Here is a 13,196-nt window from a genome sequence, read left to right as displayed (position 1 = left end):
CCCGGCCGCAAGTTATAATGATATAAAACTTCAACCAAAACACATGAGGAATAGAGTCTTGGTGGTTTTGAGGATAATCAGATCTTCTATTTTATTTCAATTCTTATAATTGAAAACTCTAAAAAATTACATTTACCAGTCATAGAAAGCAATAATAAAAATAATTCAATCCTTTTTATCTATGTTCTAAAATTTTAATTATCTCAGCTTCCTCATTTTAAACATTTGCACTTGGTTTAATAAGCTTAACCAAGTTCTGAAACTAGTGTTATGAAATTACAGCATTTTCTAGTTTCAATGCAAAAATAATTATATTTTACATTTCATAAAAATTTCATTTATTGGTCACATTCCTATCTAAAACTGAAATATCAGTTGCTCCTTTTGGCTTAAAAATCAAATACTGGCATAGATAATTTATGATATGAGCTCCTAAACCTTCCCTTTGAACTGCTTGGCTTTATGAATTTTCTCCTAAAAGAGGTATCCAGCCAAAGGATGAATTTTGGTTAACTGAAGGTTCCAGTTAAAAGGGTTAAAGCCCTTAAATTGGAATATGTTCAGAATTAGTAATATTTTATTATTCCTTTAGAAGTTATAGGTCTCCTTCATGAGAAGTAAATGTTATTTAATTTCAACATTAAAAATGTTAGACTAGGGGTCATACTGAAGTCTACATTCAAATGACATTTTTCCTCATAGTTGCTTCTGAAAAACTAGGTAACAAATTAAGAAACCATCTTCCCAAAAAAGCTGAGAATTACAGTATTTTTTAAAATGGACTCAGTGGTAGTCACAGAGCTACAAACTTCAAAGGCTGAGACAGATTTTTATCATCTAATATCCCCAACACGGCATCCAACAGAATGCACCCTTGAAAATTTACCTACTAATGAATTCCAATATCCACAATACAGAATTTAAAGTTTTTACACTCCATGTCTACAATTTTTTTCAGTATATAGCATTTATCTGTCAGGTGAAAATTAAGATGTAAAAATACTATGCTGTCTAAACTGAAATAATAGTTACCCATCCATTCAATCACGCAAATATAGCGTGCCTACCATGTGCTGGTCATAGGATACATATTTGTAATAAACACCCTTCCACCTCGGGGCACATGTTTTACTGAGGGTAACAGACAATAAACAACATAAATAACTAAAGAGAGTTAGAATGGGATAAGCGCTATGGAAAAGTGTAACACTGAAGCAGGGAAAAGAGGATTCAGGAGTTCAGGGAGAGATGATTTCAGACAGGATGCTAAGGAGAGATCTCTCTGAGAAGTCTGTACACAAATGGAAAAATAACAGTGGGTATTATTTATTTGGCTTTGAAATGCACTATATGATTGCATCTTTTTAAATATTCATATAAGATTTCTATTTTCTCTACTTCAATCTTCTATTTCCTGATCATATTTCCAGATCTCCCAAGACTGGAGAGAAGGCAGGCAGCCTACGGACGTTGACCATCCAAGGCACGCCAAAGATATATTTCCTAGTATTTCAGTTTACTTGATGTTTTTTTGAGAACTATAGCTACAATTAAAGCAAAATTTGGGAGGTCTCTACGAAACAACTAAATAATACAAAATGCAATTTATATTAGAAAATCTATCATTCTCTCCAGCGGTTTGTACATAATCTCTCATTAACAATTATTAGAAGTAGCTAGAGTATGAAGTAGTTCATGCCATACGGTCTTGCAGCAATAAAAAAATTCAGATATTAGCTGAAATGATCATCTTTTAAAATAAGTCCACAGAAAGTATCTCCACAAATTGCATATTTACATATGAAATACATTTGTTTTATTTCAAAATGAAATTGTTTTATTAGCACTTCATGTAATATCTGAGACATTTTCTTTTTTTTTTTTTTTTGAGACAGAGTCTCACTGTGTTGCCCGGGCTAGAGTGCCGTGCCGTCAGCCTAGCTCACAGCAACCTCAAACTCCTGGGCTCAAGCGATCCGATCCTCCTGCCTCAGCCTCCCGAGTAGCTGGGACTACAGGCATGTGCCACCATGGCCAGCTAATTTTTTCTATATATATTTTTAGCTGTCCAATTAATTTCTTTCTATTTTTGGTAGAGACGGGGTCTCGCTCTTGCTCAGGCTGGTCTCGAACTCCTGAGCTCAAACGATCCACCCGCCTCGGCCTCCCAGAGTGCTAGGATTACAGGCTTGAGCCACCGTACCTGGCCCATCTGAGACATTTTCTAACTTGCAAGCAGAAAAAAACAAAAGCGACAATCACTGACATCTAAATGTTTTTATTTTGAATACTAAGTTTGAAGTATATAACTGCAGTAAAAGAAAAGCTTAGAAAAAGTTAGCAAATTACAAATGACTCAAATACTCAACACATCTTTCACATCAAATTTCTGTCAGCCCACCATAATGAAGATACTCAGTAATTACAATTTATGCTGTTAAGTAACCAAAGTAATTAAATAATGAATGGCAAACGTAGGTGAATGTGCAAACTTAAGAAAACATGAATTTTAACAAGAAATGCTGTCACTCACTAAATATACTTGAACTGTTCCAAAAATACCAATCCAAGCACATATTTTTAAAATGTGTGGGCTTTCCCCAAGAGAAGCAAAACTCTGACATTTTTTTCTCTTGGATATATTAGACTTTCAGACCTCCGTCCCACATCTGGAAAGAACATTTCAAACTTAGCTTGATGTAACTTTTAAAAATCAGATTGAGAGCCATTAGATACTTGGTGGCTAAGAGCTGAATCTGACTGAGTCAACAGAATGTTAGAAATGAAATAAAAGAAGTATTCAAAGTTTATCATCCTCCATGTGAGGAAAGGGACAGGGAACAAAAGATGCATTCGCCTCTTCTGCCCTTTAATTTGTGAACACCATACTTCTCTCCTTATGTCATGCCGAGGAGGAGAAAACGAGAATTATTAAAAGCTTGCTAAATTCAAATATGGCCATTTCATCTAGACATCTATCAACCTAGTCCCCAAAATTTGATTAAAAAAAAAAATCAGAGGACTAGATTCAAGCACTGCATAGAGTACATCCAGATCACTTTGCTCCGAGGCCAAGGAAAATGTTTACGATTTCAAGACCATTCAGAAGCATATACAGTATCTGCAATGCGTAAGCTTTTCGTTGGCAAGACCAGTCAATATCAGAAGATTAAGTGGATGAAGGTTAAAAGACAGTAATAAATTAGCCAAGAAACATCATTTGCCACCTAACCATAAAATAATTTTGGTGCTACAATCCTAAGGAATCAGAGGGGTTTCTCGTTTCTGTCGAGGCCACCTAACCCTCGCAGGATCTAAATTACCGTCAGAAAAACTGACCGCACCAAGGCGTCAGGGTGGAGGAGACAGAGATTTCTCACACTGGGTGAGACCACAGTCGCAAGCCCCGCCAGGATTTCACCTTTGGGTGAAAAGGTGGGAGGGGAGCAAGAAGTTTCAGCCTCTGCTCGACTGGAAACAGACGACGTTTAAAGGACCCTGGGAGGAGGCGGAAAGGGGCGAAGTCGTGGTGTCCGCGGTGCAGCAGCAGGGACTCGGGATCTCGGGAAAGGGATGCGGAGGAGTGGGCGCTTATGTAAGCACACACCAAAAACCGAGCGTGCACCCCCAGCCTGATGCACAGCGGAGCACACAACACACGTACACAGCATCGCACCCAAGGGTGCATCCCCAGCCTGCGTGCGCTGAGGAAGGTAGACTGACCCCTCGGCCCGTCCGCACGTCCCCCCATATCAGCGCAACCACCATCTCGGGCCGCAACGGGGGCGGCCGAGGCGCCCCGCCTGGGACCGAGCCTGGCTTCCCCGGGGCGCCCGCAGCGCGCGCCCACGGTCTCTTGCGACCTGGCCCGGCTCCGCGCGCCAAGCCCCGAACCCCACGCCCTGACCTGGCTCCCTGCACTTGGACCCGGTTCCTCGCACTCAGACCCGAACCCCTGCGCCCCGACCCGACTCCCGCACTCGGACCCGAACCCCTGCGCCCCGACCCGACTCCCGCACTCGGACCCGAACCCCTGCGCTCCCACCCCGCGGCCCGGCTCGGCCCCGCCGCTTACCTCGCGTGGCCCAGACCCCGCCGCCGCACAGCAGCCCGGCCAACAGCAGCCAGGCGGCCGGGGCCAGCGCGGGCGCAGGGCGGTTCAGCATCGCTCAGACTCCCGGCGCCGCGGCCGGCCCGACCCGGGAGCCGCAGGGAGGCGCGCAGGACGCCGAGGAGGCTCTCGCGGGCCGGGGCCGGGTGCTTCGCGGCGCGGCGAGCACCGGGGTCCGAGGAGCAGCCGCCGCCGCCGCCGCCGAGACGCTGGGCCGCGCGCTCCGGCCGCGGGCGCCCTCCCCGCCTCGGAGCAGCGCTTCGCTGGAGGCAGCGGCAGCAACTAAGATGGCGGCGGCGCTCTCTCTCGGGTCCGGCGAGGGTACCCGGCCGGGGGCGGGGTGGCGACGGGAGGGGCGGGGAGGGGAGCGACGCGAGGCGCGCGCGCGGCGGACCCGGGGAGCGCGCGGGCACGCGAGGGCGGGGGAGGGGCGCGCGCGCGCGCGCGGCGGACCTGGGGAGCGGGCACGCGCCTCCGAACCGCCGGCAGAGCCCGGAGCGCGCGCCCGCGGGGATGCGCCTTGGGGGCTGGCTCCGAGCGGCGGGAGGGGCCTGGGGACGGCACCCCCTGCGCCCGGCCGCCGCCCGAGGGCAACCACTCCCATCCCCCACGCGCGCCCCGGGCACCTGGGGGCTCGCGCCTCCCGTCTCTAACCCGAGGGATCCGTCTTTCCCACCTCCTCCCCCAAGGAGTGCGGGGCCCTGGGCGCCGGCACCCTGTCACTTAGGGAGAGTCACGTCGCCTCCCAGAACCCCGGTGTCCTCTTCTGCCAAGCGCAGGTGAGAAGAGGGAGCTGGCGGGGTCGTGAGAGGTGTTCACCCGGACTAGGTCAGCGAGACGCGCGTGGTAAACAGCCAAGAGCTGCGCAGCACGTGCCGCACTGGGTCCTGCCTGGGCCGGGGGCCCCAGGGAGTCCGTCCTGAATTTACTAATTTGTTTGTGGCCTTTTACAGGTGGCCTGCGTGCCCCCTCTTTCTAAATGATCTTAGTGTGATGCTGTCTCAGAAATGTCCCAAGGGATAAAGAGAATAGAGAAGCCCCTCCCCCCACCACGGAGTCCTGCAGGGATCTCTGGGTCGTTCCATCTTCCTTGTCCTGGGGCCCCCTTCTCTCAGCTGGACCGCTGGCACTGCCCCCCGCTGGAGGAAAGGCCTGGAACAGTCAGGCTGGGCTTCTGTGTGCCAGGCACCGTGCCCTGGGAGAGACATTATTGGCTGCATTTTGCAGGTGAGGAAACCAAGAAGGATGACATGACTTCCCCAGTTGGGACAACTATTGTAAAAAGATGGGTGGTATTAGAGAGACACCAACAGCAACAGTTAACAATAAAACGTTGACTTTTCGAGATTCTGCTGGAAGAGCTATCAGTGGACATCAAGGGCCGTATCTTCTGAGAGGGTCCTGCTGCCAGCGTGGGGTCGGGGTGGAGGAGGCTGGGCGGCACTGGAGGGTGGGTGGAGAATGGTTTGTGGGGTGCAGAGGACTTACTGAGGAGAGTAGTGGGCAAGGAGCCCAAAAAGGTAGATTGAGCCAGATTGTGAGGCGCCTGACAATAACAGGTTGAGGGGCTGGGACTTGATCCCACAGTCAACAGGAAGACCTGGAACCGCTGTGAACAGATTTACTGTGACCTGAGGGAAGCTTCTAAAGCAATCTATAATCGAATTCGCTCCTTCCTGTGCTTCATTCCCCACAAGCTCCTCATCAAAGCCTGAAGAGTCCATCTTCATAGCGTCCCTCCTTCCCCTCCCACCCTCTCCCCTGGGTTGAGCAAGGCTAGCCTCCCCTGGGTTGGACCCTTCTGCAAGGCACCTGCCTGGCCCTGCCATCTCCAGGCCACGCCCACCACTCCTTCCAGCCAAGGCTTTGAGTCATCCTCTCCCGCCCTGGGTCATAAACTCAGTGAGTGCCTCCCTGCTGCCACCCCATCAGGTCCAGACAGCTCTGCCGTGCTTGGCTTCCCATTGCTCAGCCCCGAGCCCCACCCAGCTGGCCTCAGGGCATGCTGTCTGCCGCTATCTTCACTCCATCCATTCCTGCCCAAGGCCACCATCACATGGCACATTCTCTCCCACCCCTGCCCTGTGCTTGAGGTCCTTATAGGGAGCCTCTGGGCTGCCTCCTCCAGGAAATCCTCCTATCAGACGCTCCCTCCCCAACCCCTACCTGCTCTAACTGTACAGTCCAGGCTTTGTAATCTGCTGCCAACTGACTAATCCTCTGTGTCCTTGTCTCCTCCCCACTGTATTCTAGTGGGAAGGACCCAGATGGCACAGTCAGGCAGGACTGGACTGGAGTTCTGGCTCCCGCTCCTACAAATGACCTTGGACAAGTTATGGAACTTTCTGAGTCTCTTTGCTCACCTGTGAAATGGAATAACAATACCTACTTCCAAGAGTTGTGAGAATTAAATGAGATGATGCAATTGTGGTGCCTCTCAGCGCCTAGTATACGGGACGTCGAAATACATGGTAGTTTCTCTTTCCCTCTGGAGTATAGCCTTCTGAGCTGCTAATATACTGGGGAACGCATAGTAGGTTCGCAATAAATACTCAGTGATGAACTAAATGAATTGCTGTGTTAGGTTTTTTAAAAATTATTATTATTATGAAGTTTATTCCTCAGATGGTGAAAAAATGTACCCTGTAGGTTTCCAGGGACCTTTAAGCTTTACAGAACATAAAATCAGAAAGGTATAATCTCAGAGCTATGAGTGGAGTCAATAGGCTGATGATGCCAAGAGGGGAAATTTCATGTGTTCGGTTCCACTAAAATATAAACAAAAGCTCTTCAGTGTCTGGAATCCTGATCCCTTTATCTTCCTACCCTCACCGTCCCTTGAAGAAACAAAGAGATAGATCAAAAAGGTCCCCCAGCAGGTGGGGCAGACAGACAGCTGGTGAGATCAGGGCAAACTGCACCTGCTGGGATTTCGCCCACGAGAGTTAGCCCAGCTGCAGCGCTCAGCTCGCGAGTCCCCGCAGCGAGGAAAACTCGTGCAGTAGGTTTCTGGTCTGCCTGACAATGGCCTCGGCCATACTGGCACATTTCAGAGGTCTCCCCCATGATGGATTAGTTAATCCTTAAAATGGCACTGAGATGGGGGTTAATTCAGGCTTATGCTGTGGTTAGCAGGGAGAGGGGCCTTGCCTGAGCTGAGCCGTGGACAGAGTGGCGGCGTCAGGGGCCCTGGAGCAGTGGTGACGGAGGCAGCACCCAGGCCTGTCGTTAGCGGGGAACATAGACTTGGTAAGGAGGTGGCTTGGTTAGCTGGTCAAAAAAAACTTAAACTTTTGAATGTACTCAACCCATGCGAGGCAATAGGTGGAGAAGACACAGAAAATTTTCCAAGATGCTGCACCTTTTGAGATGACTCTTGCTAATAACAACATATCACGATAACTTATCGTTTATGTCTCCAGCAGCCCTTTGCAGCCCTTTGCAGAGGTTAATTCTATTGTGTCTATTTTACAGATGAGAAAAATACCAGATTTGCTCAGGAGCACATTGCTAGAAAGTAGGACTCCCAGGATTCAATTTCATGTCTGTCTGAGCCCAAAACGGAGCATTGCCCCCTATGTGAAATTACCCCCACGGATACCGAAATAAGCCCTGCACGTGCTCCCACAGCACGGAATCAGCCTGCTCCACCGCCGTGGGGTGCGGCTTCGGGCTCTGGCTGTACAGCAAATGGCAGGCAGATCTCGCTGAGCCTCGGATCCTCGCTGGGGACGTTAATTCCCAGGTGCAGAGCTGCTGTAAGGATGAAATGAGATCACACGCGGGAAAGCTCTTTGCCGGCGACACGGAGCCATTCTCAGGTGGGCGTGTCGTCACTGTTGTGCACAGTGTGCCGTTGGCTGGTGTGTGTGAATGGAGCCGGAGGCAGGTGAGCAGTTGTTACAGCTGCTTTCCTAATGAAGTGCTCGGGAACAGACCCACGTCAGGGCAACAGCAGGAGCGGGTATGAGAACCTGGATAAAGCAGCTAATGACAAACTCCTGAAAGTGCTAAAATCACAGCCCCCAGAACCACCGCCAGGGTCCCCTCAGAACGCCAGAAAGCACAAGGCCTGGCCCCATCTCTGCTGTCTGGCGGCCTCGCCAGCTCACTCCACTGCTGTTCAAAGGGATAAATAAATGGGAGGCAAAACGACGTCGTGCTTAGGAACAAAGACACCTGCTGTCGTGGTTGCACAGACCTGGGTTCAAACCCATTTCTACCCACTCCTTCCTTTTCATAAAATGTCAATTTAATTTTGTTTTATAGTTAAATATTTACATGGTTCCAGAGTCATATCTAGAAAACAAGGTGTTCCAAGAAGTTTAGTTCTAGTCCTGTTTCCTCCTCCCTGCCTCCTCCTGCCCTTATGATTACCATTTTGTCCATGTGTGGCTTACCTTTCCACTGTGTTATTTTTTAAATACAAATATTTGTATATATTTCTCTCCCTTTTCTTAGATAGAAGGCAGCGTATGACGCCTGCTGTTCTACATCTTGCTTTTTTCACTTAATAAAACATCCTGGAGACCACTCCGTCGCAGTGCGCAGATACAGTCTTCCTTCGTTTTCACAGCTGCATGGCACTCACCCGTGTGGCCATACCTGAGTTTATTTCATCAGTCCCTTACTGAGGAATATTTCTGCCCCATTGATGGGTTGTTTCCAACCTTTTGCTTTTACAAGGATTGCTGCAGTGAAGCCTATTTGTATTGTTTGCCATTTGTGCCTCTTTCTACCTCTGTGACCTTGGGCAGGGTCCTTAACCTCTCCAATCTCGGTGTCTCTACCTATAAAATGGAGACAAGTCAGCAGCCCCCTCCCCGGGAGGTTGCGAGGAATAGGCGAGCAGCGTGCACAAGGCAGAGAACAGAGGTCCAAGCGCTAGAAGCAAATGTTAAACAACACTTGCCGGTTATTATTATTCACTGTTCATGCCTTGGAGCTTCAAGCTCCTCTGGCAGATACCCTGACTTGGGAAGGGGCGTTCCTGTGGTCTCCAGGCAGCCAGGTTGGGGCTGTGGGCTCATTTCAGACTTCCCTGTGCTTTCTATGGCTCTCCATTTGTCAAGGAACTAAGAGAATTCCCAAGAATAAAGCATCAGCTATTGCTGGCCGGTGAAAATTTCCAGGGAAGGGAAGCCTCACCTTCCCACAGAAGCCAGGTAGCTCATTTCTGCACCCAAAACGTGCAAACTTTGCTCCCTCCCACCACAAAACCGAAGGTAACACACAGCCAATTCCCCTCCCGCTTTAGACAGGCAGCCAGGGAGGTACACGAACCACTCAGCATGAATCACACACCCCAGTGCACTGTGCGGCACACGCAACATATGGGCGAACATGGTCCCCACCCTCTGAGGATGCACAAGCCAAACATGATGTGCCCTGTCCGCACGTAACACCCGGTGGAAAAGGACTGGGCTGGGTTTCCAGGAAGGACCAAGAGAGGACAAGGGAAAGGCTAGGGCAGAAACAGCCACTGCTTCGCCAACACTGCAGAGGAAACACAGCCACTGTTCGGGCACAGTGAAAACAGCACCAAACTTAGAGTCAAGAGACCTCGGTTCCATTGGTATCTCCATCACATTTGTTGGAATTGTGGGGAGGTTGTAGGGTAAAGTGGTTAAAAAAAATAGGAATGTCTTACTCACATAGTCTTGATTCAGGTAGAACTAGGTTCCAGTTTCTAGCAGGAAAGAACAGACAACCTGATTACTCTGAGCTTCACTTTCCTCATCTGTAAAATGGGCACAATAGTAATACATCCTCTAGCTTCTTGTATTAAATGAGAGGATGTAGATAAAGGGTTTAGCTCAGTGTGTGACACATAATAAATGCTTATTTAGTGGAGACTGCTCTTAGGATGATGATGATGGTGATGATGTATTAATATGTGTGTACTTGGAAAAGTCTAAGGAGATGATGATGGTTATCATAACTGCTTCATGTAGCACTTTAGGGTTCACATTTGTTCAGTACACTCCCTTTTTCAAAGGGCATCTATACGCATTCGGGCCTCACAATAATCTCCAGGTAGAAGTTTTGATTCATCCCCTTCTAACTGATGGCAAGTGGAGTCCAGAGAGGTTGAGTGGCTTGTCAAGACCATCTGGCTTAGAAGTAGCAGAGCTGGGCCTCAGCCTCAGATGAGGCTTCTCTGGCTTTTTTGGTGCTTTCTCCTTGACCTTGAAGTTCCCTGGGCCAGGAAACTGCAATAAACATTGAGAATCAGACTTCAGAATTTCTGGTCCTCTCCAGCCTCCTGCTCATTTAGTTGCTTGGGGACACCTCTTTTTCCTCCTTCCTCATCTGCGTAGCAGGGATTAATCATCCCCACGGAGATCAAGAAATAACAAGCACAGTGCACACATTGTTTGCCATGGGCCAGCACCAGGAAGCACTCTCCGTGCATTATCTGATTTCAGGTTGGCCACAATCCCATGCAGTGAATGCAATTAATTATTATCTTTCTTTGACAGAGGAGGACACGGGGGCTCAGAGAGGTTAAGTGATTTCCCCAAAATCACACAGAAAAGTGGTAAAGCCAGGATTGAACTAGATCTGTCTGGCCCTAAAGCTGAAGCTCTTAGCCACAACATTACTGCTTTGATGGTGAAAGTTTCTCCAAGGCTATGAAAAGACAGAGGGACACCAAGGTGGAAGAACTGCTTGGCCGGGTGTGGTTGCTTATGCCTGTAATCCCAGCACTTTGGGAGACTGAGGCAGGAGGATCGCTTGAGGTCTGGAGTTCAAGACCAGCCTGAGCAACATAGCAAGACCCCATCTCTACAAAAAATTTTTTAAATTATCCACGTGTGGTGGTGTGCACCTGTAGTCCCAGCTACTTGGAAGCTGAGGCAAGAGGATTGCTTGAGCCCAGGAGCTGGGAGTTGCAGTGAGTTATGATGATGCCACTGCCCGTAGCCTGGGCAATGAAGCAAGACCCTGTCTCAAAAAAAAAAAAAAAAAGAACAACTTGTCTGACGTCCATCCTGTTCAATATCCCTCTCCAGCTCTGAGAGCTCGTGTTATTCTGGGTGGTCGGGCTTGAGCCAAGATGCTGGGGTGCAGCAGTGGGGGGAAGAGGGTGCCTGACCAAGGGCCACCAGGAAGTCCCCAGTGTGTAAAGACAAGCCTGTCCTGGTCATCCCAGGCCAGACCACGCCTTCACACCTGTGCAGACATGGCCTCCTCACTTGGCAAGCAGCCCTTTCAGGTGTCCACACCCTTCGTGGGCCTCCTCTCATTTAATCCCGACACTGCCACCTGCTAGCTCCGTGGCCTCTTTGCTGTTTCCTCCTCTGCACAATGGGGATTATAATGACACGTGCCTCCTAGGGATGACGTGTGGACTAAATGTGATAACGTGTGGGAAGCACTCCGCACTGTGTCTGGCCCACTGTGAGTGCTCAATGAACAGTGGCTGTCATTCTAGCTAGGACTGTCATTGGTCATCCCACAGCCCAGGGCGTGGGCAGGCTGGTCATGACTGACCCTCGTTCCCCACCCCTGCCCAGCCAAATCCTGCTGCTTCTCTGAGAGTCCCTGAGAACTGAGTCCTTGGGTCTCTGACTAGGGAGGCTGAGCCAGGTGCCTCCCTCCCAGAGCCTCCCCCTCCCCATGGCCTGACCCAGGCCCGGGAGTCTTCAAGTGCCTGATCCTGGGCCCAGGACCTCCCAGCAAGCCTTGGTCACTGGCTGGCACTGTCCTGTTCCCTGTCCAGCAGCAGGAAAAGCCAGGAGGGGAATGCTTACCCAGGAAGGGACTTCTCTGCTCCTGCTCCTGTGTACACACCCGGCTGCCAGTGACTCCCCGGTTTCCAGCTCCCCTCGAGCCTCAGGGGGCAGCAGGAAGGGAGGGCAGTTCCTGCCCCCTCTCCCCTCTCCTGGCTCAGCCGCCCCATTGAAGTTGCAGGGCTGGGGCTTTGATCATCTGAGGGCATTGATTTAGGGAATGCAAATGAGAAGGCTGCCTGTCTGAGGAAGACAGGCTTCTCCCCCAGCAGCCGGCTCCCACAGGGCTCTGGGAAGTCTCAATGAGCCTCCCTGAGGCCGGCTTGGCAGGAGCCAGAGAGGAGGCCCAGAGCGGCCTGGGAAAGGCAGGGAGGCAAATTTCAAGAAGGCACTGGAGCAAGACAGGCCCCTCGCCCTCTGCCCAGGCCTGGGAGGCAAGGACGACCTAGTGGAGGAGGGGGTGACACTGAGGAGTCTGCAGATCCCACTCCCAGCCTGGCCCCTGGCAGCACAGGCCCAGCTGTAAGACCCACTGAGCTGCAGGCTGGAGGCTCACTCAGTCCCTGATCTGCTGCAGCCAGGCTGGGGCGCTCGAGGAAGAGGCAGCTAGGAAGGCCAGGGAGCCCCAGAGACATGGCAGGGGCAGGGGAGGCTCTGTCTGGCACCGGCAATGGGCAGGGGATGCATGCTGGAACTAGAGCTCGTGCCAGCCTCCGGGCCTGAGCAGCCGAACTGCTAGCTGAAGGAGGCAAGCACAGGCAGCACAGTCTCCAGCTTGCCTGTCCCTGGGGCTGCAGGGACACAGAGCAGTCAGGCCTGCTCTGCTGCTGAGATGGCACAAGGGAGGAGGGACAGGAGCACTTACCTGTGTCCGAGGGGGCCTGCCGCCCCTCTTCAGCAGTCGGTTGTCTGTCCCTGGGCTTGACCGCCCGCCACTCCAGGGATGGAGGAGAGGTTGTGGCACTGAGCATCAAGTCTCCAAATCTGACCCAAACCTGCCCCGGCGCCCCTAATAGTCCCCCCTGTGCGTGAGTCACGTCGTGCTTCAGAGAACAAGGCACCCGTGCCCCAAGCACCCGAATCTCTGCCTCCCTGCGCCAGGTGTCTGCCAAGGCCCCAGTCAGGTTGCCACAGGGCCAGGACTTGCAAAAAGTTCTGGAAACCTCACTCCTGCAGCTGGAAGCTGAGAAACTCTTCAATGCCCTCATCTTGCCTCTAGCCCCGAAGGCCAGACCTGGGTGCCTGGCTCTGGACAGGATGCAGCCAGGGTACCCCACCACCCACCCCATCCCCAACGTTGCCCCATAGCCCTCCCCTGAGCAGGGTGAAGGGGAAACGGATGTTAATTT

General features: G+C 50.9%; 1 protein-coding gene across 1 annotated transcript in view; it reads right to left on the bottom strand.

Moving 5' to 3' along the window:
• CLSTN1 (calsyntenin 1) overlaps positions 1-4,166 on the bottom strand; it is an 81,973-nt gene extending 77,807 nt beyond the window's left edge. Inside the window, exon 1 of the mRNA XM_012662503.1 lies at positions 4,076-4,166. Coding sequence (XP_012517957.1) covers positions 4,076-4,166 — 91 coding nt within the window. The remainder of the gene's footprint in view (positions 1-4,075) is intronic.
• Positions 4,167-13,196: the final 9,030 nt, after the last annotated feature.

Source organism: Propithecus coquereli, unplaced genomic scaffold, assembly GCF_000956105.1.
Source record: "Propithecus coquereli isolate 6110/MARCELLA unplaced genomic scaffold, Pcoq_1.0 Scaffold77, whole genome shotgun sequence".
Taxonomy (NCBI): Eukaryota; Metazoa; Chordata; class Mammalia; order Primates; family Indriidae; genus Propithecus; species Propithecus coquereli.
Note: the sequence above shows the minus strand (reverse complement) of the source record. Positions and strands in the feature narration are given on the sequence as shown.